The sequence below is a fragment of the Gymnoscopelus braueri genome (genome assembly GCF_963280865.1).
Source record: "Gymnoscopelus braueri genome assembly, chromosome: 9".
NCBI lineage: Eukaryota > Metazoa > Chordata > Actinopteri > Myctophiformes > Myctophidae > Gymnoscopelus > Gymnoscopelus braueri.
The window spans coordinates 51245993-51272263 of NC_137610.1; the positions used below are offsets into that span (position 1 = coordinate 51245993).

The window sequence follows — 26271 nt, forward strand, 5'->3', positions numbered from 1 at the left end:
GTTTTAGTTAGTTTGTATTAGTTTTCGTTTTTTTTTATACTTTGGGTTATTTGTCAGGTGCAGAATTGAAAAGGTAAGTGTAATAGTGTTATGAAAATGTAAAAAAAAGCTAAAAAGATAGCATTTGACATTTTTATTCAGTTACAGATGAACCACCAACCATCCACAAAGGAAAACTAAGGGCATTTTGTCTATAATTTCAGTCAGTTTGAGTACAGTTTCCGTTATCGTTATCGTTCATTTATTTTTTATTGTAGGTTTTATTTAGTTCGGTTAGCGGAAATGTTTTTTCCATTTTAGTTTTTTGTTATTTTGTTATTTTTCATTAGAGGATCTACACCATGAATTTAAAAAATCACACCCAGTGTGAAGTGGGCGGTGTGGTCATCACAGTGGTCATCATAGTGATGGAAGCTCACAAAAATTAATTTTTGGAAGTGCATAATCCTATTTCTAGGTTATTAATGTCATCATGTGTCTCGCTAGCCAATCACAGTGCTGAATAGAGTCAGCCAATAGAGTCAGCCAATCACAGTACAGGAAAGTGGGCCAAGTGGGCCAATCACAGTGCAGGAAACTAATACTAATGAGGTGTCCCAACCCCACTTATAGGGGCGGCTACACCACCCAAAAATCACACCCAGTGTGAAGTGGGCGGTGTGGTCATCACAGTGGTCATCACAGTGATGGAAGCTCACTTAAAAAAAAAAGTTTTTTTTAAAAGTGCATAGTCCTATTTATAGGTTATTAATTTCATCATGTGTCTCGCTAGCCAATCACAGTGCTGAATAGAGTCAGCCAATAGTCAGCCAATCACAGTACAGCTAGGGGTGTACTAATGCTAGGGGTGTACTAATTATGAGCCAATCACAGTACAGCGAAGGGTGTACTAATGAGGTGTCCCAACCCCACTTCATTATTACAGTATCACTCTGGCAGTCAAAGAGTTAATATCATATAGTTGCCAGACCCAGGGGGTCGGGCCTACATGAGGCTTTGTCGGTCCCACTCTCCAAACGTTTTCGTCCATACATGGGCATAAAAGAGGTCTGGGGCTTTGTCGGTCCCCCTCTCCAAACGTTTTCGTCCATACATGGGCATAAAAGAGGTCTGTCTTCTGTCCTCTTTTTGATTGGCCAAGCTTAGCGTGACATAGTGCTGATCTTTCAACCACTAGGGGTCTGGCAGTACCAGGTCTCCTGGTTCCCTTGTTTATGTCCCTCAAACGTTTTACAAAAGATTTGAGCCTAAATCAAGCCTCAGATATACTCATTCCAACTAACTTCTCTCTGGCTTATAAAGCACTTTCACCTGCAATACCACATTGTCCTGATTTGCACGTGGTGCTATTGAGCCAGTTTGTATGCATGTTATCTCCTGGTTCTGGGTGAAATTTTTTTTTAAAAAAATGCTAAGATGGAACTGAAAAACGGGAGGGATGGTACCGCTAGTGACGTCACTATCGGGGCTAAATCAGTTTGGCCTGTTTTGAGACCAATTTACATGAAACCCCAGATATGCTGTGAAGGCCTGAGTGCTCAAACTGGGGTATTTTTGGGGATAGAAGAGAGGTACAGTAGGGGAGACCAAAAACACACAAAAAAGAAGGAAAGGTTAAAATTCATGGTGTAGTCCCTTTTTAACTTTAATAACCTTGGGCCGTGGTTCTTTCTCTCTCCTCCATGCCGTAGCCGCCGCAGACGGTCCCGGCAGAGCCTTGTGGGCCTTTGTGTGTTCGGTGGTGTGTGAGGACCTGATCCAGCCTGGAGATCCGGCTCCCGTCCTTCAGGAACAGAAGCTCCTGCTGCTCCATTCTCTGGATGTTCTGTCAGCGCTCTACTCCTGTCTGAACCAGAGACACGAAGCCAACACATGTGAGACGTTATGATTTGAACCTATTCAATCCAGGGAACGCATCTGTGTCATTTTAAGATTGATTTGGGCTATTCAAAAATAGCAGATCTACAAGCTCATAGCGCGGCACCGAGTGCCGCGCTATGAGCTTGTAGATCTGCAATTTTTTGGAAAAATCGTGAACATTCGTGCAAATCTTTGAATATATATATATATATTTTAAAGGAAACATTTTTAACTCAAATCTTTGCTTCTGGGGGATTCTATAAATGTCTTCTTATTCCTAACAGTTTTTTGAAAAAACCTATGTTGCTATACTATCAGTTGTGCTCAAACGTTTTCATGTGAAGGACCTCCCAAAATGATATATATTTGGCCGTGGACCCCCATCTGAAAATATGTTGTTCCAGGGACCCCCCCAGAAGTAAAGATTTGGGTTAAAAATATATATATATATATATATTCAAAGATTTACACACATTTTCACGATTTCTTTAGAAAAAATCACACCCAGTGTGAAGTGAGCGGTGCTATTTATGAGTTATTAATTTCATCATGCATCTCGGTAGCCAATCACAGCACGTCCTGCGAAGTGACGTGCTTACATTTCTTACATTATTATTAGCCAATCACAGCGCGTCTGCGAAGTTTGAAGTTAATTTTCATCATGTGTCTCGCTAGCCAATCACAGCACGTCCTGCAAAGCTTAGCCTATGGGCGTGTTTTCCACAGCATGGCGTCACAGCGAAAGACACATTTTCACGACGGAAAGACAAACTTTCACCACGGATGGGTCCTAAACCCTCTTATAGGAGCGGTTGCACCGCTCAAAAATAGCAGATCTACAAGCTCATAGTGCGGCACTTGAGCTTTGAATAGCCAAAGATACGACACGGATGCGTTCCCTTCCCGGTCTTAATGGGTTAAATACTTTATCTAGTCATGTCTGGACCAGAGACATGAAGCCCACACTCACTGTAAGACTTTTATGATGTAAATACTTTACACCTGGCCTCCCCTCCTCTAGCTGAATGCTTTTTATATTGAAGCCACACAAATAACAATTGAGAAACCAAAATGGCAAATAAAATACACTTTGGGATATTAAACACTGTCCCTGTCTCTTTCCCTAATACAAACAAAAGAAATACACAAACAAAATCCACAATCAATATTTCTTTCACAAGCCCTTCCCGACCCAAACAATGTCCCCCCTCGTAAGCCCTCAGATCACCATTTCAAACGTAAAACTATGTTTTCAGCATGTGATTTTAAAGGAAGTCATTAAAACAATACATTGTGTAAATGTGTGTAGCCCTGCCATTGGTTGGAGTTACAGTGTGTACTTAATGTTATTGTTGTCTCCGCCAGGCCGTAAGGCATGGCGAGAGAGTATGTTTTGCACCCTGTCCGTCCGTCCGTCCGTCCGTCTGTGGACAGCTAATCTCTGGCCCCGTTGGCTTGATCGCAGCGAAACTGTGCACACACACACTCCCTGGATGCCAATTCAGAACCTCTGCCCCAAATTTTTCACATGGGCCTGTTATAGCGCCACCAGGAGGCCACTTTTTGCAAAACAATTTTTTTTGACAGTACTCCTACAGATTTTGTCCAAACGTCACGCGAATCGGTACACAGTATCTCTATAGTCATTAAACGAAACGTGTTTTTCAGATTTTTCATATTCCATCCTGATTGGCTAAAAATAGCTTCCAAAGTTTGCAGGAGTGCTCCGTTTTGAACAAAATGCCTCAATTATGAACACAGCATGCAATTTTCGTGACATTTTGCACGCACTTTCTCACTAGGCAGAGGAAGAAATGCCACTAAATTGTGAATCGGTACACAGTATCTCTATAGTCATTAAACGAAATGTATTTTTCATATTCCATCCTGATAGGCTAAAAATAGCTTCCAAAGTTTGCAGGAGTGCTCCGTTTTGAACAAAATGCCTCAAATTATGAACACAGCATGCAATTTTCGTGACATTTTGCACGCACTTTCTCACTAGGCAGAGGAAGAAATGCCACTAAATTAAAAAAAAAATCTGCCTCATGGTGGCGCTATTACAGGCCGATTCGTGTTTTTACCTATAACTGCACCGATCTGTGTACAACTTTGTATGCACACTCCCTAGAGGCCAGGGAAAAACCTTTGCCCTGCATTTTTCACATCTGCCTTTTGTGGCGCAACCAGGAGGCCAACTTATGTAAAACACATTTTTGGATATTACTCCTTCAGATTTTATCCAAATTTCACGCAAATTGGTACAGATGCTCTCTCTAGTCATGTGATCAAGACGGATCTGATTTTTCCTATACCATCCTCATTGGCTAAGATTGACATGGACAGTTTGCAGGAGTGGCCCGTTTTGAACAAAACGTTGCAAATCATGAACGCAGCGTCCGATTGCGGTGAAACTTTGCACGCACATTCGCACTACGTTGAGGAACAAATGCCACCCTTTTCACATTGGCCTGTTATAGCACCACCAGGAGGTCTAATTTAACAAAACATTTTTTTTTTGAACAAAATGCCTCAAATCATGAATGCAGTGTCCGATTGCCGTGCAAGGCCTAAGAAGAAATGGCACCCTTTTCACATTGGCCTATTGTAGCGCAACCAGGAAACCACAATAACCTACCTGACCTGGCGGAGACCTGTGCTCCGAGGAGCACTTTTTCTAGTTTAATGTGTGTAGCCCTGCCATTGGTTGGAGTTACAGTGTGTATTTAATGTTATTGTTTAATGTTTGTAGCCCTGCCATTGGTTGGAGTTACAGTGTGTACTTAATGTTATTGTTTAATGTGTGTAGCCCTGCCATTGGTTGGAGTTACAGTGTGTACTTAAAGGGATTGTTGGCAACATTAAGCCTAAATTTGAAAAATATCTCTATATATATATTTTGCATTTTTTCCCCTCTATCAGCCACTATATAATGATGCTGGGGTGTTTTCCTGCATTGAAACACAGTCCTCTTTCTGAAATCCGTATTTCCCTACTGTTTATGTTTGTGGCGGGCCGTAAATTAACGCACGCATGTGCGCATCCGTGCGCGTCCGTGTCCGTGTGAACTTTTTACTTTCGGTTTTAAAATGCTCTCAAACTTAGTTTTTGAGGCACATAATTTACTTTTCAGATAGCGTTTGGATAGAATTTAGTTGTTTAACTTCATATATGTGGTCAATTTGTCATGAAAGAGCCTATTTAAAAATACAAATTCAGAGAACCGGCAGGGGCGGGCAGTTCCGCGAATTGTATCCGAATAAAGTAACCTATATTCGGCATGGCCCGTTTAGAAGCCCCCTTAACTCTATGGAAGTCCTCCGTGCGTCACCCCCTGGTGGTCGGGGAAACGAACTGCTGGAGTTTTTTTCTTTGTTTATCTCTGAATCGCCTACAATCCCTTTTAATGTTATTGTTTAATGTGTGTAGCCCTGCCATTGGTTGGAGTGATGTTACGCGTGCTTCAGTACAACAGTGAGCTGCTGCAGAACAAGGCTGAGGAGGTTCAACAGCTCCACAAAGACCAACAGCTCCACAAAGACCAACAGCTCCACAAAGACCAACAGGACGTCGAGACCCAGAGGGTCCAACAGGAAGTGGAGACCCAGAAGGTCCAACAGGAAGTCGAAACCCACAAAGACCGCCAGCTTCAGTCTCTGATAGAAACCACCACAGAGTTCCTGGCTGACATCCTCTCTGACATCTCCAAGGTAACCTCTGGTCCATCTCAGCTCTCTGAATCAGGCGTTCTCAATGATTACGGGAGGTCCCCACACGACAGTGAAGTGACCATTTAAAGGGATACTTCACTTTCGGGCCGGGGACACATTTAAAAAAAATATTAAAAATAAATGAAAAAAGTTATGGAAAATTCATGGCCCCCTCACACATTAGTAGGACACTGCGTGTCGTGAGGGGGCCATGAATTTTCCATAACTTTTTTCATTTATTTTTAATATTTTTTTTAAATGTGTCCCCGGCCCGAAAGTGAAGTATCCCTTTAAGGCCTTTTAAGACTTTTTTCATATTTTCTTTTTTAAAGCATAATGCTGCATTAAAAGTAATCAACAAACTATACTATAAAAAAAACTGTCTTAATTCATCAAACATTTTGAAAATAGCAGATCTACAAGCTCACAGCGCTCCGCGGCGCGAGGCGCTGTGAGCTTGTAGATCTGCTATTTTCACAATATTTATCTGTGGAACCGATTCAAACGAAATGTATCTAACTAAATCTAAATCAACTCCTACATTCCAAGTGCTTGGGGGGTGCTGGGGGGGGGGTCCCAGTTTAAATATCATTATTTTGGGGGGTCCCCCAGTTTAAATATCATTATTTTGGGGAGTCCCCCAGTTTAAATATCATTATTTTTGGGGAGTCCCCCAGTTTAAATATCATTATTTTTGGGGAGTCCCCCAGTTTAAATATCATTATTTTTGGGGAGTCCCCCAGTTTAAATATCATTATTTTGCGGAGTCCCCCAGTTTAAATATCATTATTTTGGGGAGTCCCCCAGTTTAAATATCATTATTTTGCGGAGTCCCCCAGTTTAAATATCATTATTTTGGGGAGTCCCCCAGTTTAAATATCATTATTTTGGGGAGTCCCCCAGTTTAAATATCATTATTTTGGGGAGTCCCCCAGTTTAAATATCATTATTTTGGGGAGTCCCCCAGTTTAAATATCATTATTTTTGGGGGTCCCCCAGTTTAAATATCATTATTTTGGGGCGTCATCAGTTCAAATATCACAAATGTCACTAACGTAGTGGTTGATGTCATGTGTCATCAGGAGGCGGTGTCAGAGTTGGTGACAAGCGGCTCGCTGACAGAGAAGACGTGTTGCTGTGCAGCAGAAGCTTTACTTCCACACTTCAGCCATGTTGTGAGTCACTGATTCTTTTATGCTGCGTTCACACTGACGGCTACGAAACATACAAAGCCAACAGAGCGACGCAGCGTATCTGTCGCCGAGTCGCTGTTGAAGTGTTGATCAACACGCTCGTTGACGTCGTCATCAAGCGTGTGTCCCGACGAGCCAGAAAAATGTAAATGTAAAGCCTGGAGTTTTAACATATTCAATGGAAGGTATTATTTATAGGGCTGGGACTCGATTAAAGAAATTAATCTAATTAATTAGAGGCTTTGTAATTAATTAATCGCAATTAATCGCATTTTAATCGCATATCAATATTTGACCTGAGAACAGTGAAAAGCATTTTTTTAAATGGATTTTGGCATACGTCTTTAAGTACATGTACTCAAGAACTGTATTTAAGTGCAATTTTGAGGTATTTGCACTTGACTCTCGAGTATTTCCAATTTCTAATACTTTTACTTCTACTCCAGTAACTCCACTATATCTCAGAGGCAAATATTGTACTTTTTACTCCACTACAATTATTTGAAAACTTTAGTTACTAGTTACTTTGTAGATTTCATATTATTATAAATCATACCATGTAACCATGTGAAAATAGCAGATCTACAAGCGCAAGGCATTGTGAGCTTGTAGATCTGCTATTTTCCACCACTGGAGGCTGGTAGAGTGTGTTGTTGCTAATGATTTATAGTAGTTTAATTATTAATAAAAATCGCGAGCATGTGACCCGCACCCCCCCCCCCCCCCCCCGTGCACCGCCGCCCCCTCCCCCTAAACGAGACAAACGCGCGCATTTGTCCCGTTTGATGCCTGCTTATCAAGCAGGCATCACTGTGCTGGCTGCAGTTAGCTTTGTTGTTGCGCACCAACGTCGTTTGGTGCGCTGGTATTATCGGTCCGTCTGAAACTCATCCAGTGAGAAACGTTCCGCGGTGCAAAAATAGGTGCGATTAAAATGCGTTAATTTTTTTAACGCGACAATTTTTCTGTAATTAATTGATCGAAATGAACGCGATATAATCGCGGCCCTAATTATTTAATTAATTCATCCGCTGCTGCCAGCTTTTTTTTGTTGCTTATATTGACGATCTTTGGAGAGCCGCGGGAGCCGCCATGTGCACACGGATGTAAGCAAAGGGTGTCTGGGGGGTTGGGGGAGGGTCTCCTCTATCCACCGGAACAAAAACATTTTTACCGCGATCGGCCATTTTGTTGCTATCGGCCGTTGAATAAGGCTCGTTTTCCCCAAATAAAAGAAGAAATCCGAGCCAGATGTGTTTTTCTACAACTCATAACATAGGAGTGGACGGAAGTGACGTTTGGAGTAGTTGAAGCTACAATTCTTCGGCCTACACATACGTCAAGTTCTAGTATGAGCGAATAGGGGAAGGGGATCAACGTCACGTGATTCCCTTGTTTGACCCGGAAAAAATGTGGATGTGTGTCTCAAAGAATATGATTATTGGCAGCATTGCGGAAAGTTTCGAATATTTGGCATTTTTCACAAGATTGGTGGTTGTTGCAATTACCTGCGCTACAGTACTTCACCATTATGTTGCGCCATGACGAAATAAACCCATAAAATGTAACATTCCAATGGTGAAAGCTGTGTTGTTTCACCCAGTAATATGCGTAACCCAGTAATGTGTGTCTAAAAAAATATGTAATTCACCTATTTGTAGATGTCGGGTGTCGAACAGTGTTTAGTGATGTAATATTTAGTATGTTTTCCTACCTGAATGTGACCTGTACAGTACATGTCATAGCACTGAGCACCTGTACGGACATGGTTACATCTGTGCTCCATACGTTCATCAACCACTTAAGAACTATGTTATCATGTCTTCTCTTAGTTTTTGCCTCTAATTAAATGCCCAAAATAAGGACATCAGGGATAACGTGTTTAACCACGTGGTCGCGTTTGTTGACATCATCCAGATGACAGACATTCAGTCAGTCAGTGATGTCATTGTGTATTCTCTGTAATGACGTCATCACTCAACGACATCACGATGTCATCGTCACAACCAGGTCCTGAATGAATTGTCACGTAAACAAATAATCATTTAGCAACTTTTACTGTTGAATCCAGCTGCCTGTACAACTCTCCCTGGAAATTAGACGTCAACACCTCTGAACAGAGTGTGTGCTGTTGTGTAGTGTGAGAGATTCAATTAGGGAGATTAGCAGTCATCGGCTTCCCTGATTGGCCGTCCCGACTCCTCTCCTTTGTGGATTTTTCCCCCACTGAACCAATAAGTGGTAGAGCACACATTAGGACTCCATTCTTTTACAGAGCAAGACTTTAAAATCCAACTTAACACTTTCTGTGGTGTGAGAAATGTTCTATTGGACTGCGCATCTGAGTGAAGAACCAAGAACATTTCGTCACGCTGCTGTAGCCGTGGAACATAAAGTTTGAAGGGGTTTGTGACGACGACACAGATCAGATTGGTGTGGATGTCTTCAACACTGTGTCTTTACGCTGGGTGAAGTTGCCCCCAGTGACACCTGGAAGAGGAGAACGTCACCTTGAGGATCCCTCCAGACGCGGGGACAACACAGCTGTACTGATAGATGATATTGTTTACATCTGGGGAGGCATTACGTACAGAGGGGGGTCTCACTGCAACTTGCTTTATTCATTTGATGTGGACACGCACATATGGGTAAAGCCTAGGGTTTCTGGGACTGTTCCAGAGGGGAGGCAATACCACTCAGCCTGTGTCTTGGGGAAGTAGTACAGCGGGTTAACTCCTGTTTTTGAGCAAATCGTGCACTTTTTGTAAGAAGCGTGAAATTTTCAGCATAATTAGTAAATAATATAACATTAATTTTCAGAAGGGGAGGGAAGTCAGATTTGACCTCTGAGGACCGTGAGAGGTCAAATCCAAAATGGCCGCTAGTCCAACTTAAGTTTGGAACCAAACACAGTAGAAAAATGTTTAAAGTATCATTTCCAACTAAATAGGGGATGCCTTTTCATTTGGTGATACTTTCGAGATCACCAGACTTCAAGGAAATGCATTTAGGTCGAGGTCAAGGTAAAAATGTGCCCAAAAAAATAGTGCAATGATTTCCTCAGAATCAACAAATGGCAGTGTAACAAACATGGGTGTCTTATATAGGCGACACATCTGAAGGGGTTTAGACAATGAATTAATTAACATTCCTCTATCAGAAGGCAAGGAACTTTATACAACCAATGGAAGTGGAGTCGTCTGTTCTCCTGATTCTCCTGCTGATTCAAACTTGGCCTGCCTTGCCCCATGTTCACAAGAGGAGGCTGACACTTGTCTGCTTCTGCATGTGGCAGATACTGTGCTAAAGGGGTGTAAGAAGGTGACCATACGTACTGTTCATACTGATGTGGTAGTACTGTCTTTGGCTTCATTCCGATGAGCTGTGGGTTGCCTTTGGTGTTTGATCAAGCTTTCGGTACATAGCTGATGATGTAGCATGAAATGGTTGCCACAATGACTCCAACACAGTGTCTGACTCTCCCAGTCTTTCACGCTTTCACCGGGTGTGACACTGTATCTGCATTCGCTGGCAGAGGAAAGGAGACTGCCTGGGAAACTTGGAGGTCATTCCCAGAGGTGAATGAGGCTTTAGGTCAGTGAAGGATCAATGTTCCTGCTAGAGCGATTTGTGGTGCTCATGTATGACCGAACCAGTGAGTGCACGGAAGTGAATGATGCCAGGAAACAGCTCTTCACACAGGAGTCAAGAACACTAGCGAGCATTCCTCCAACCCAGGCAGCACTCAAGCAACACATCAAGCGCACTTGCTACCAGGCAAACTGTTGGAACCAGGCATTGGTACTGGAACCAGAGATGCCAGAGCCATCTGAATGGGGCTGGACAAAAGAAACAACTGGGTGGCAACCATTTTGGACCACTCTCTCTGAAGCATCCAAATCGTCCTTATCCTTATCCTTATCCTTATCCTTATCGTGCCATGAATTAATCCGCTGTCGCTGCACCAAAGGGTGTACTGGACGATGCAAGTGTGCCAAAGCTGCACTCAAATGTACTGCACTGTGCCTCTGTTCTGGAGACTGTTAAGTTGTTGTTTTTTTGTCTTGTTTTTCTCTTTCTGTACGCAAGATGTGACAATAAAGAAGCCTTGAACCTTGATTATTGTCATTTACTATTAATTTATTAATATAGACTACCACCATGGGTTTATTCTGTTTATTTGTTTTGTATTATTCACATTGTCACAAAATGGAAGAACAGTTTCACTATATTGCAGTATAACCCAGTGTCCAAGCTAAAATATACTTATTACTATGTAATTTGACCTTGACCTTGATTTAATGTATGTCCTTGGGTTCTGGCAATCTCCAAAGTATCATCAAATGAATGGGCAAGCCCAACTTAGTAGGAAAGAACGCCTTAAATGTTTTTTTAAAAGTATTTAGACATTCAGACCCTGTAAACGGGCGGCCATCTTGGATTTTACCCCTCAGAGGTCAAATTTGACTTCCCTCCCCTTCTGAAAATTAATGTCATATCATTTACTAATAATGCTGAAAGTTTCAGCCTTCTTACAAAAAGTGCACGATCGTATTGCTATTCCGCTCTACTAAAGGTCATGTTTATCCATGGAGGACGCACCCAGCTGACTGGATGCACTAATAACATGTACAAGTTATCAGCCTTTTCTTACAATGGAGAGCTGTACATATTTGGTGGCTACAACAACGGTCAGACCTTCAATGATCTTTGGACATACAGTCCAGAGACCTTCTCCTGGACGAAGATTGAGCCAAAGGGTCAATCTTCAATCGTGTCGTCATCAAAAACCTCACCAATGTATAGGATGTACTGTTGCATTGTGGGATATCGTATTGTCCTCTTGCATGATGACCTGTATATCTTAGACTTGAGTCCTAGTCTGAAGACGTTATGCAAGCTAGCAGTTATTCAGTACGGTGTTGACCAGGCGGAACTCCCACACAACATCAGGTGGGAACTGGCTGCCATGACGACCAACAGCAACAGGAAAAAACAGCGCCCTTAAAAGAGATGACTTGACTGGCAAAGATTCATAAACCACAGATCACCTGACCAACAGCAACAGAACACAAACGGTCCTCTAAGAATAGATGATAAAAAAATAAATATTTAGAATAGATCAAAATAAAAATAAAAATAATAAAACAACAATGATTTGACTGGCAAAGATTCATAAACCACAGATCACCTGATCACCGTCCATAATGTTTTTTTTGTATTTTACAGTGGAACCATTAATAACCATGATTATTGTTTGGTACCTGCACCAATTTAGCTCCTTTCGATTGCTGTGATTAAAAAACAAAAAAACAGACACAGTTAGAGTCTGATGTTCCGATATATAACTGTAGCTGGGTTTCTTCTGGGTTTTTTTTAAGGCAATTCTTCTACTTTTTTTGTTTTACCCCTCCCAGGCAAGTAGACTAATAGTCATATTGTAACTATTAGAATGACTAATCACTGATGATTGAGTCTTCTTTCTTCTGAGAATCAGTGCTCTAAAATGCGAGCGTCTGATGCTTCCCATATGCAGCGTCAGATCTACAAGCTCACAGAGTGTGGCACCGCGACACGTTGGGAGCTTGTAGATCTGCACATCTTGTAGATGGGAGCTTGTAGATTTGCTATTTTCAAAAACACAGAGTAAAAAAAGAAATTGGTTCATGTATGTACTGTTTTGTAATGATAATCTAGATCTACAAATGAACGTGTAAGTTTTGAAATGATTTGTAGTGGAGAACAAAGTACAACCATCAGTCCCCTCAGTAGTGGAAAACGAGACGGTGTGTTCTTTCTCATAACGGTGAATTTATTATGCCAGTGGTACTTAAACTTTTTCGTGCCGAGGACCCCCAAAATGACATGTATTTGGCCGCGGACCCCCCCCATCTGAAATGGTTTTGTGCCAGGGACCCCCCCAGAAGCAAAGATTTGAGTTAAAAATTTTCGCTTTAAAAAAATATACATATTCAAAGATGTGTATTAACCCATTGAGACCTGAAGCCGATTCTACATGTCTCCTAAATCTCAACAGTTTTCTGAAAAATGTATGTTTCTATATCAGTGGTGCTCAATCTTTTTCATGTCCAGGACCCCCAAAATGATATGTATTTGGCCGCGGACCCCCATCAAAATATTTTGTTCCAGGGACCCCCAGAAGCAACGGTTTGAGTTAAAATGTTCGCTTTAAAAATATATATATTCAAAGATTTGCACACATTTTCACGATTTTTCAAAAATAGCAGATCTACAAGCTCGTAGCGCGGCACTCGGTGCCGCGCTATGAGCTTGTAGATCTGCTATTTTTGAATAGCTCAAAGTGTAAAATAATGCTTTTTAGCTCAAATCTAAAAATGACACAGTTCTAGGTCTTAATGGGTTAAATGAACACATTTAGCTGGGGACCCCCTGGTAGGGGGGGGGGGGGGGAGACCCCACTTTGAGAACCAGTTGTGCTATAGAGAAACTCTTTGTTTGTTTTCCTGTTGCAGGTGGAACACCTGGTGTCCATGTTGACGCAGGCTGATCCTCTGTTGGCAGACGCACTGAGGAAGAAGACACTTCCTGTGTCCCAGACCACATGATCTCTGTTTCAGCCAATCAGCCGCTTCTCTCTTCTCAAAAAGAGCTTTGACACGACGGGACCGTTTTGGATCAAAGAGAGAGAGACTTGTTGTCGTCACCTGACCACAAATACCCCCCCCCCCCGTCCCCCACCCCTGCAGGATGTGGTAGGAGCTATTAACCCATTAACACATTGACTGCCAGAGGTTTTTCTATAACAGGATCAGCCAGTGCCAGGAATTTTGACCATTCTGGCTCATATTTGAGGACTCACAGATTTTTTTGTGTTATGACTATAAACAAATGGAATATCTCAAAACGAAGCTTAGAATCTCTTCTTTCATCTGAAAAAAAAAAGTGAGTTGATAGCATGTTCCGTTCTTTAGCTAGAGGTAGTTGAATACACCTTGGTTTCACCAAAAACAGACCTTTTTCTCTAGATTCAGAGTTATTAGCGTTTTAGTAAAAGGACACACTTTAGATGCATAAAATGATTTCAAAAGTCTTTGACATTTATTTTGCGCCTTCATTGACATCAGTCATGTAAACAATATTTGTTTATAAAAGAAATATGCTTTAGATTGTACATTTATCGCTCTGTTTCACTCCAAAGTGAATGAACATGAACACTGAAGTGACTATTTTCAGTCGATTTTTTTTTTTTTTTTTTTTACTATATAATAAAATAAATAATAATCATTCAAAGTTCAACATCAATAAATGGTGCAATTAGTGCAAAATAAATAAATACAAATAAAATCTTTGCCTATAAATCCAAAATAGAAAAGTGGCAGGTTGAACAAGTTTTTACTATTCAAACAATTTTTCAACTCCAGTTATATACATCAAATAATAATAAATAATAATAATTCAAAGTTCAAAGTGCAACATCAATACATTGGTCAACTTTTTGCCCAAACTTTTTGCCCCAAAGTCAAAATATCAAGCTACACCTGTATTCATAGCAACAAATAGCAGATCTACAAGCTTTTACTGAGCTTATAGATCAGTGCATGGTGAGTGAGGTTTGCAGGTAAATAATAAATCATTCAAAGTTCAACATCAATAAATGGTGCAATTAGTGCAAAATAAATAAATACAAATAACATCTCTGCCTATAAATCCAAAAGTTGTAGTGGCAGTAGAGATCAGTGCATGGTGAGTGAGGTTTGCAGGTAAATAATAAATCATTCAAAGTTCAACATCAATAAATGGTGCAATTAGTGCAAAAATAAATAAATACAAATAACATCTCTGCCTATAAATCCAAAAGTTGTAGTGGCAGTAGCAGCCGTTTGCCCCACAGTCAAAATCTCAAGCTACACCTGTATTCATAGCAACAAATAGCAGATCTACAAGCTTTTACTGAGCTTATAGATCAGTGCATGGTGAGTGAGGTTTGCAGGTAAATAATAAATCATTCAAAGTTCAACATCAATAAATGGTGCAATTAGTGCAAAAATAAATAAATCCAAAATCGAAAAGTTGTAGAGGCAGTAGCAGCCGTTTCACTACAAAGGACAAAGTGCAAGTCATTTCAAACTAAATATAACTACATAATAATAATCATTCAAATCAATAAGTGTGCAATTAGTGCAAAAAAAAAATCTTGTGTGTGTGTGTGTGTGTGTGTGTGTGTGTGTCTCTAATAATCGTCTACTGAGTGGTACCTTGCGTGACAGTAACCCATGCACAAGGGAACACGACAGGCATGGCATTCATATCGTGACTCGCGCCGTTCCTCCCCCTCTGGTGTCGATTTTGATCTGGAACAGACCCTGCACCGCCTTGAAGGATATTTTTTTCCCGGAGTGCGTGGGAACGGTACGAGTACATGGGCTCCAATGTCTCCATCCGTCCTGTTCTCCGGGTCCGTCCAGGGTGCCCTTGGGTGGGGGTGGTAAGCAGGTGGGGCATCGTCTTCCTGAGGAACAGGGTGATCCTCAGGAGGAGGGGGCCCATTCCCATCCTCCAGAGGAATGGCCTCTTCCTCACCCCCTTGCTCAGGGGAAGGGGGCCCATTCCCATCCCCCTGAGGAAGGTCTTCACCCTCTTCCTCAGCCCCTTCCTCAGGAGGCGGGGCTTCAATCCTACCCTCCTGAGGAGGGGCCAAACCGCGACGGCGTCCCAGGGTGGTCCAGGACGTGGCAGCAGCCGTGGAGTAAGTGACGAGGGTTTTGTAGATGCCATCAGGATGCCTGGCCTTGTAGAGGACGAAGGAGTTGAACAGCGATATTTGGAACAGGTAGGCTACGAACTTCTTCGTCCACTTTGTCGTCTTCCTGGTGAAGTGGTAATAGGCCAGGTTTTGGTCCAGCTTGTCGACCCCCCCCATGTAAGTGTTGTACTGGACCACGCACACTGGCTTTTGAACAGCCACTCTGTCACTGTGGCGTCTCTGCCTCTGGTTCACGGTCACCATCTCATCCTGGTGGCACGTGGTGATCATAGTGACAATTTTGCTCTCCTTGGCTCGCCATGCCGTCACCATCACGCCGTTGTGGTGACTGCTGATGGTTGACCCGAGGCCCAGCTTAGCCTTGGTCACGGCCTTGATGGCTGGTGGCTGCCCTCTGTTGCATCGGAGTGTACCGCACACGTGGGTCCCTTTCCCCAGAAGTTCAAGGCACGAGTCCACCGAATTGTACAGATTGTCCATGTAGAGACGGTACCCGTGATCTACAAGGTCACACAGCAAGAATGTCACTGTCTCACGCAGGGTAGATTTGTTGCTTCCAGCACAGCACGGCTTCATGTGGTAGAGGTACCCCGTCTGAGAGTCGCACAATATGTAGGATTTTATTCCATACTTTATCGGCTTCATTGGGTTGTAGACCTTGAAGGACAGGCGCCCACGCCAGGACAGCATGCCCTCGTCAATGCTGATGTGCTGGCTTGGCAGGAACATCTCCTGGAACTTCAGCGTCAAGTAGGTCAACACTGGGCGGATCTTCCTCAGCGGGTCTCTCTCGTTAGGCTCAATGGGCTGGGGGGTGTTGTTGTCCATGAAGTGGAGGTAGCTCCAGATCAGCTGGTACCGGTTCCGCGCCATGACCTTGCTGAAATATGGAGTTGCCAGGGGCTCAGTAGTGGTCCAATACATGGGAACATCAGGCTTGTGAATGATCCCAGTGAGGAAGAAGAGGCCAAGAAAGTTCTTCAGCTCTGTCACTTTCAGCTTTTGATCTGGATTCCAGGCATTGTCTCTGGAGTAACGCAGACCACTGGGAGCCCTCTGACTCGCATACCGGTTGGTCTCGTCGCAGATTTCCTGGAGCAGCTCATCGGTCAGCAGTAGCTCCAGGAAGTCGACCGGTTCATCTGACTGGAGATCAGCAGCCCCATTGCGAGGCCCCGGAGTCCCAGCAGGGGAGAAGGGGATGTCGCGAGGCTGCCAGTCGCCAGTGTCAGACCACACCCGAGGAGGAGCTGCAGCCTTACGAGGCCTGCCACCTGTGAATTATAGAAATAGATAATTACCATAAAATATATTTTTGTATTTGTGTGGTTTACGTTGTGGCGGTGGTGCATGACTTTATTACACTTAGAATGAATGAGAGAACACACACACACACTATAACAAGTATAAATCAGGCATTAGTCTACCCCCAAACCCTAAACCTAACCTCTAAATGCCTAATCCTAACCTCAACTTGAATCTTTTCCTAATTGTAAGACTAACACCTCTAAATCATTTTTGAACCAATTATGTACAACCATTTTTCTTGTGAGGTCCACGAAAATGGTCCTCATCTCTATTTCTCAAATTCTACTCTAATTGAGGAGACGTTTGGCCCTCACAAGTATAGTAATAAAGTATGCGCGCGCACACACACACACACACATAGACACAGGTTCTTTCTTACCTCTACGAGATGACGGTCGAGGTGGCGGTCCAGGTGACGGTCCGGATGACGGTCCGGATGACGGTCCGGGCCCACCCATGTCTCCCTCATCCCCAACCGTGTCTGGCCCTGATAGAAATAGAATAAATAAATTACTTGATCAATATTATGTACATGAGATCAATTTAAACATTTAGCATCATCATAGATCACATGCATGCATATATATATATACATAAATATGAGAGAATATTTACTGTTGCTGTGTAAGGTTTTAGCTTTTTTTTATTCCTGTGATAATTGTGACATCTTACCTGGACTCCCACCAACATGTCCACGTCCACCAACTGCTCCCTCCAGCTCTTCATCAGAATCCTCACACTCTGAAATGGATCAAATAATACATGTTACTGGTGAATTTTTCAAAAGCTATGTTGACATTACCTAATCATGACCTGCTTTTTGAAAGTGGCAAGATGGCAATATGAAAGATTAGGGGTTCAGTTCTAGGTCAGGAAAACATCAACAAAAATTATCAAAGCGTTTGTGTTGTGTCCTAACCTGGACTGAGGCTTTTGATGTAATTTGTATTATGACAACATGTGCATAGGGAGGGGGGGGGGTTCAGCACACCTGCCATTGCCCCCTTCAAAAGGCAGAATAAAATAGCAGATCTACAAGCTTGAGTTTAGGTTATATAATTTTCAGATAGGTTTGAAGTGCTCATGTGGCTTATAGTTGTTTAGTCGCTACTTTTGGGCTCGTTTTCATAGACCTGGTTGCTTATTCCTCTCCCACAATCTGGCAACACCAAAAATACGTGCATGAATAGCGACCACAACGGAGTCTACTTGTGTGATCTGCTTGTAGATCAGATGAAGACAATGTTTAGGTTAGGTTATATTGATATATTGTGGTGCTATAAAAAAATAGCAGATCTACAAGCTTGTAGATCTGCTATTTTTTACAAGTAGACTCCGTTGTGGTCACTATTCATGCACGTATTTTTTGGTGTTGCCAGATTGTGGGAGAGGAATAAGCAACCAGGTCTATGAAAACGAGCCCAAAAGTAGCGACTAACCAACTAAAAGCCACATGAGCACTTCAAACCTATCTGAAAATAGCCAATCTACAAGATCACAATCACCATGATATTATATAACCTAAACAGTGTCGTCATCTGATCTACAAGCAGATCACACGAGTAGACGCGACGCGTTGTTGTGAGCTCTGTTGTGGTCGCGAACCACAGGTTTGGAACCTACTCGTGCGTCTTTAGTGTTGCCAGATTGTGGGAAAGGAATAAGCAACCAGGTCTATGAAAACGAGCCCAAAAGTAGCGACTAGACAACTAAAGGCCACATGAGCACTTCAAACCTATCTGAAAATAGCCAATCTACAAGCTCACAACCAATCACCATAATTTACAGGCAGCTTTACAGAGAAACAAGCCCAGTGTGGCTTATATCAGATATACAAGCTCAACAAGCAGACAATAAGCAGATCTGGCAACACTGGCTACGTCTCAACACACACACAATCGCTAGTTTTCTCCATTGAATCAACTACGTAACAAATAAGACGATAAAACATTGAATGTGTGCTTTACTATGACAACATATGAGTTCAGCACACTTGCCATTTGCCCCCTTCAAAAAGGCAGAATAAAATAGCAGATCTACAACAAGCTCAAAAGCTTGTAGATCTGCTCAACTACGTAACAAATAAAAGACATTGAATGTGTGCTTACCAAGGGGAAAAAGAGAAGGCGAATGCCTCGGAGATGGCTGCCACTCATCGCCGGAGGGATCACTGGAGGAAGCCGCCCCCTCCAGTTCGTCCTCGGTCTCAGGAGCGTCACTGCAGTCCTCAGGCGGGGGAAGTACGGGCTTGGATTTCCTCGAACTCCGACGAACGGGTGGGTCCCGGTTGTCGCTCGGTTCGACAGCCGCGACCCATCCGCCCGCCAGAGTTCCTGCCAAGCCAACCGGACCGGGCTGGTCCTTGCCGTCCACGGGAACTGGCCTCCGACGAACGGGTGGGTCCCGGTTGTCGCTCGGTTCGACAGCCGCGACCCATCCGCCCGCCAGAGTTCCTGCCAAGCCAACCGGACCGGGCTGGTCCTTGCCGTCCACGGGAACTGGCCTCCGACGAACGGGTGGGTCCCGGTTGTCGCTCGGTTCGACAGCCGCGACCCATCCGCCCGCCGGAGTTCCTGCCAAGCCAACCGGACCGGGCTGGTCCTTGCCGTCCACGGGAACTGGCTGGTCCGGTTCGAGTTTGTCGACAGGACAAACAACCACTGGAGCCTTCGGTGGTGCTGGGGCCCGGAGGAAGCGATCCAACGTCGGCTGGCATGGATCAGCTGACCCGCTGATGTGTTTGCGCTTGCTTGAACGCTTCGGCATACTGTATACGTATAGTCTACTCTCTCACAATAAACTATACTACTCCTCTCTATTTCCACCTATATATATATCTCTCTCCTCTCTATTACCACCTGATTTTATTCTATATCGCCGATCTACTGCCCTATAACTTCGCCTAACTTCCACCTATAATTATTATGTATACCTCCACGCCCTCTCTATCCTATAATATATATATAACTCACTAGGCTATCACTCACTCACATATATCACACACACTACTTTATACTACAACAACACTACTACTATAACTACTAATCAAACACACGCTCAAATATCAAATCACTCAGACACTCACACAAACTCACAAACAATCAGAACACTCACCGTCAATCAATCACTGTCTCAATCTCACCAACTCTCACACGATACAACTCTCTCTCTCTCTCACTAACTCACTCAAATAATCTATCACTCAATCTACAGTATCACACACCTATCAAACTAACTCACTCTACAACTAACACTCAAAATCACTCAATCTATCTATCTATCTATCTATATTTCTCTCTCTCTCTCTCTCTCTCTGTTACTATGACCGGCTCTAAACTCAAATCGCAAGACCGAGGGGTTCGCGCGACCCCGATTTATAGGTTTTGTGCGCGCGCATCGAGCCTGCGCCCGAGACCCGCGCCCGACACCGGCGCGCGCGCACTCAGACACGCGAAGCTAGTGGCGAGCCTACCGGCAACACGGATCTATCCACAATATCTACCGTCATCTCAAACACGGATCTATTCACAATATCTTTTCTTCATTTATGAAGAAATACAACAATATCCAGGGACTCGGTGCGCGCGGGGGCGCGCACGGCTTCCAAAATCAAGATCCATGGTGAGTTTTTTTTTCTTTTTGTTTTCTAAACATGATGATGGCGCCGATCACATCACAGCTGGTAACGTGCGCGTGGAACGCTTACAGTCTGTCTTGCCTGTGGTGTGTGTGGACGGGCGTGCACATACGAGCACGACGTCTAACCTTAGATCTCACCGCGGATGTTTGTAAACTTCTGTGTGAAGGCGACATCGGGTCGTTGCGACCTCGGATCACTTGGCTTGTGTGTTTTGGGTCAGGGAAAGTTCATCCCCGTGCACATACGAGCACGACGTCTAACCTTAGATCTCACCGCTGATGTGTGTTAACTTCTATGTCAAGGCGACCTCTTATCACTTGGCTGTTGGCTCATGTGTTTGGGGTGAGAAAAAGTGCATTCCCGTGCGTGCACGAGCACGTTACAAGCGCAAGCATGTGAACGTGCATGGCTGTTTCAAGTTTTCCCTAGGTGCTTCCCTGCTCAATGAGCACGGCTGCGCACAGGCTGCCAGTTGATGCACGGATCAAACATTTGGTTTGATATGAGCAGATTGGCGGACCCCCTGACTTTATTTGACTTTTGTGTTTTGTAATAACATGTTTTATGTGATTACTTGACCAGATCATGATATTTTACAACTTTTCTGTGGTCTAGATGGATGAAATTTCTTGACAATGTAGGGAAGGACTTCATCTAATGTAAGACACAAAAAAGACCACTTCGCGTAGATCTACGCGATTGGCACGCTGCGGCTTTAAATAGGTTCGCGTAGATCTACGCGATTGGCAGTCAATGTGTTAAGACCTGAGGCGATTCGTTTTTGGAAAAAAATCTAAAAAAAAATTTTTCACGATTTTTCAAAAATAGCAGATCTACAAGTTCATAGCGCGGCACTCGGTGCCGCGCTATGAGCTTGTATATCTGCTATTTTTGAATAGCCTAAAGAAATCTAAAGTGACACAGATGCGTTCCAGGTATCAATGGGTTAATAGCTGCGAGGTTTTATGAGTTATTAATAGCAGCACGAGTCCACTGATGTTCATATGGTTGCTGTCTGTCGGTTGCTTGTATCTACATGTTATTTCATGATTTCTCCCATGTTTTTGTTGGTGAATCAATGCCCTACTTTGTCATACAAGAGTCTCACGCAAAAGTAGCTTTAAAAAAAAAAGGCCGATCCTAGGTGCTCACAATGCATCGCAATTGTGACCTTTTGTGACGTTCGTTGTGATCTTGTAGATCGGCTTTTTGTATTCGCTATTTTTGAGAAAAAAAACAATTAAAGGGATACTTCACTTTCGGGCCGGGGACACATTTAAAAAAAATATTAAAAATAAATGAAAAAAGTTATGGAAAATTCATGGCCCCCTCACGACACGCAGTGTCCTACTAATGTGTGAGGGGGCCATGAATTTTCCATAACTTTTTTCATTTATTTTTAATATTTTTTTTTAAATGTGTCCCCGGCCCGAAAGTGAAGTATCCCTTTAAGTGAAAGTTTGTAATTTTTCTGGCTTTATAAATATCTGTATTTTGTATTAAAAAATGTTTATCAATATTGAACCAATGAAAGGTATTAACAAGAGCTTGTGACTAAATAATAACGACATTAGATCCATTGGAACGCAGGTTATTGAAAAGTACCAGTTTTTTAGACATACAAGGTTTCTACCCGACAGAGAGACCATGTGATTGTGTGTCTGCTTTGTGTCAGAAGGTTAACCCTTTATGGCCGGGAAGGGAACGCATGTGTGTCATTTTAACATTTCTTTGGCTATTCCAAAAAAATAGCAGATCTACAAGCTCATAGCACGGCACTCTGTGCCGCGCTATGAGCTTGTAGATCTGCTATTTAGCAAAATGACATGTATTTGGCCGCGGACCCCCCCATCTGAAATTGTTTTGTGCCAGGGACCCCCCCAGAAGCAAAGATTTGAGTAAAAAATGTTCGCTTTAAAAAAATACACATATTCAAAGATGTGCACACATTCAAGATTTTTCAAAAAAAATAGCAGATCTACAACCTCATGGTGTACATGGTGGTTAACTCTTTGACTGCCAGAAATGAAACTTAATTTGCTTAGCCACTTAACACATTGACTGCCAGAGTTTTTTCAAAAAGTCTGTAGCCTCTGCCAGGGTTTTGACCGATTTTGGTACCTTTTCGCATAGCCACAGAATATTTTTCTCCAGTATGATTGATCCCAGATAATTTCTAATCACAGATGAGATTCAGGTGTGGTTTCACAAATGTCAACGAGGTCATTATGACCTTGTTGTCATGTGTTTGATGTTTGAAAATAGCTCAAAACCAGTGGTTTCAAACCAAAAAACAAAGTGAATTGTTTGTCCGTTTGAATTTTAACATTGAAGTGGATGGAGCAGCAAATCTTTGGAAATTGTTATCTCCTTATTCGTTTGGAATATCGAAAGAGTGTCAATACTAAATAATTAGAGAATCTTTTTAGAATTTTTTTTTTTTTGAAAAAAAAAAAATTTCTTTTTTTTTTACGTTTTTAAACGTCATTGGCAGGCAATAGCTGAATGCCCAAAGACGTTTATAAACGTCTTTGGCGTTTATAAACGTTTAAACTTTGGCGTTTATAAACGTTTATAAACGTCTTTAAGCAGTTAATAACTGTGGGCCCTAGCACAGGGCCGACTCTCTACAATGTTGTTCAGAATGTAGAGGGTCCTTACAAGCTTTGGAAAATTACAGTTGCTTACATGTCATTCTCTTCCCCGAATGGATGTACTGTAACTTATCTAGCTGTTATTGTGATATAAACTTGTCTTTTTCTACTATCCCACCAAGTCTAGTTTGTTTTCATTGATTGATTGAATACTTTAACCCATTAATACCTGGAACGCATCTGTGTCACTTTTAGATTTCTTTAGGCTATTCAAAAATAGCAGATATACAAGCTCTGTGCCGCGCTACGAGCTTGTAGATCTGCTATTTTTGAAAAATCGTGAAAATTATTTTTTTTAATTGTTTTCCGAAAAACTGTTAGGATTTAGAAAATGTTTAGAAGCGGCCTCAGGTCTTAATGGGTTAACAGTTTGCAGAGGTACAGTTATACAATGATGCTAAAAGGATAACACACTTGTTTCCATTGTGGTCCTGTGTATTCAATTCATCAAGACATAGACATACAATACTATACAAGAGATCATCAATTCTAGGAGCAATAACAGTGTATTTACAGAAAAACTGTGGGGGGTGATTTATTTTGACAAGCTAGAAGACTTGTCTTGGTCCAGTTGTAAATTACAGACACTTTAATCCATTTAGACCGGGAACGCATCTGTGTCATTTTAAGATGATTTATGATGATTTTGTAGATCTACAATTTTTTTAATAGCCAAAGTATAAAATAATGGTTAAAGTGGTTACACAGAGCCGTTCCCGGTTTTATTGGTTTACTGAATGAACTTGTTTTCTCACACACACACACACACACACACACACACACACACACACAGCTTATCCCGGATGTACAGACGAATAATAATAAAACCCTGGCCCTGTGTTTGAGTCGTCGATCCTCTCCAAGTATGTGTGTGTTTTTCTCCCCGATGATGAACAGGATGGGAATCAAAACCCTCTCCAAGCACATGAGTAACGGACCGGCTCTGACAGCCTCATCCAGGTAACGTGCCAATCAATTGGTTTTAGTCTCGCTAGTCGCGCTACGAGTTAGAATAACGGATGGACATACCAAACGACTGTTATGCTAAAAGAAACATAATGATTATACCAAACTAAACACATTTTAAACCAGGGGAATCATTCTGGAGGTGCACCGGCGCTCTGGTTTCCGCCGTGGGTTAGTTCCGCTCTAAACCGCGGATCAGAAAACCCACAGTGGACAAGGAGTTGATCCCAGGCTATGATAAAGATAATCTGATTGATAAGAGAATCTGGAATGTGTGATGCAACCAGATTTCCAAATCGTTTAAGATTTTAAAAAGTCCTGTAATCTGAGCCCAGCTTTCTTATCCACGTAGAAATCTCTACGTGGGAGTTAAAAAAATACAATCAAACCTTCTATTGGTTCACAGGAATTTTGCAAGAGTAAAACAAGTGTGCTCTGTTTGTAACTGAGAGCATCTCACACTACATCACACAGTATATATACATTACATTTTACTGAGAGCATCTCACACTACATCACACAGTATATATACATTACATTTTACTGAGAGAATTTCACACTACATTCTGGGGCCCTGGAAGAACATATTTTGAGATGGGGGCATTTTGGCCAATTTGCACAAATCAATTTTCACAAATCTTCCTAGATTTAAAAAAAAATTGCAGATGTACAAGCTCACAAGGTGTTGCATTGAGAGCTTGTAGATCAGATATTTTCACTACTGTAGAAATAGGACTGAAGTGGTTGAAGTTACCGTGTGCAACGTTGTTCACGTTCCTGTCCACAGGGAGGTGCTGTTACTACTTCTTGGAGACACGCCTCCTCCTACGCTATTGGAGACAAGTGTGTGTGTGTGTGTGTGTGTGTGTGTGTGTGTGTGTGTGTAACATTGTGTGTATCTTACAGGTTACTGGTCACATGTCTCTCTCAGAAGGATGTCAGTTCTTTGTGGCTTCAGAGGATCCATCAGCACAAATCTGTGTGTTCTAACCTAACCTTCATTATGAACAGCTCTACTAGGTATCTATAATACTATATACAATACACTGTGTTCTAACCTAACCTTCATTATGAACAACTCTACTAATGGTATCTATAATACTATATACAATACACTGTGTTCTAACCTAACCTTCATTATGAACAGCTCTACTAATGGTATCTATAATACTATATACAATACACTGTGTTCTAACCTAACCTTCATTATGAACAGCTCTACTAATGGTATCTATAATACTATATACAATAGAGCACCGAAGTCCTGACGTCACTCGTTCATCCCCAGGTTTGCGGAAGTAATTTCTCTATGGAGAATAACATTGGGTCATCTTAGAATCGTCTCATATAAGAATTGTGGTCCAAAAATAAACACCGCGTGTCGGCGTTATTGTCAGGGAGGAGGTTCTGTATAGTTTATGATAGTCAGTCACTTATATTTGATACAGTCTGTTTCTGGCGAAAATGTAACTAATTTGGCGGAAGTAACATTAGCGTTTTCTCACCGTCAGTTGATGCTTCATATCCATAAGAGTCAACACGCCGTGGTCATTTGTTTATTTTTGGAACACAGTTCTTATTTGACGCGATATTAAATACGTCTATGGGATTCAGAACGGGGGTGGAAAACTGCGAACCAGGTAGACAAACAAAGGATGTGTAAATGACGTCAGACTTCGGCGGTCTATACACTGTGTTCTAACCTAACCTTCATTATGAACAGCTCTACTAATGGTATCTATAATACTATATACAATACACTGTGTTCTAACCTAACCTTCATTATGAACAGCTCTACTAATGGTATCTATAATACTATATACAATACACTGTGTTCTAACCTAACCTTCATTATGAACAGCTCTACTAATGGTATCTATAATACTATATACAATACACTGTGTTCTAACCAGTATATTAAAAGATTTGCAAAAATGTTCACGATTTTTTTCAAAAAAAATAGCAGATCTACAAGCTCATAGCGCGGCTTGTATATCTGCAAAAAAAGGTTGTGCAAATATTTGAATATATATATTTTTTAAAGAGAACATTTGTAACTCAAATCTGTGCTTCTGGGGGTCCCTGGAACAACAAATTTTGAGATGGGGGTCCGTGGCTAAATACATTTTGGGGCTCTTTGACATGAAAAGGTTTGAGAACCACTGATTCTGTTGTATTCTTATTTTACTTTTAA

The 26271-nt window shown here is 42.1% G+C and overlaps 2 protein-coding genes across 2 annotated transcripts in view; one reads left to right on the forward strand and one right to left on the reverse strand.

Annotated features, from left to right (window-relative positions):
* saal1 (serum amyloid A-like 1) overlaps positions 1-13505 on the forward strand; it is a 57492-nt gene extending 43987 nt beyond the window's left edge. Inside the window, exons 10-13 of the mRNA XM_080436903.1 lie at positions 1692-1874; positions 5290-5570; positions 6653-6745; positions 13258-13505. Coding sequence (XP_080293029.1) covers positions 1692-1874; positions 5290-5570; positions 6653-6745; positions 13258-13350 — 650 coding nt within the window. The 3' untranslated portion in view covers positions 13351-13505. The remainder of the gene's footprint in view (positions 1-1691; positions 1875-5289; positions 5571-6652; positions 6746-13257) is intronic.
* The window catches only part of LOC308091352 (E3 ubiquitin-protein ligase TRIM35-like), a 194697-nt gene that overhangs the window by 165675 nt on the left and 2751 nt on the right, over positions 1-26271 (reverse strand). The gene's annotated exons all lie outside the window — the stretch shown is intronic.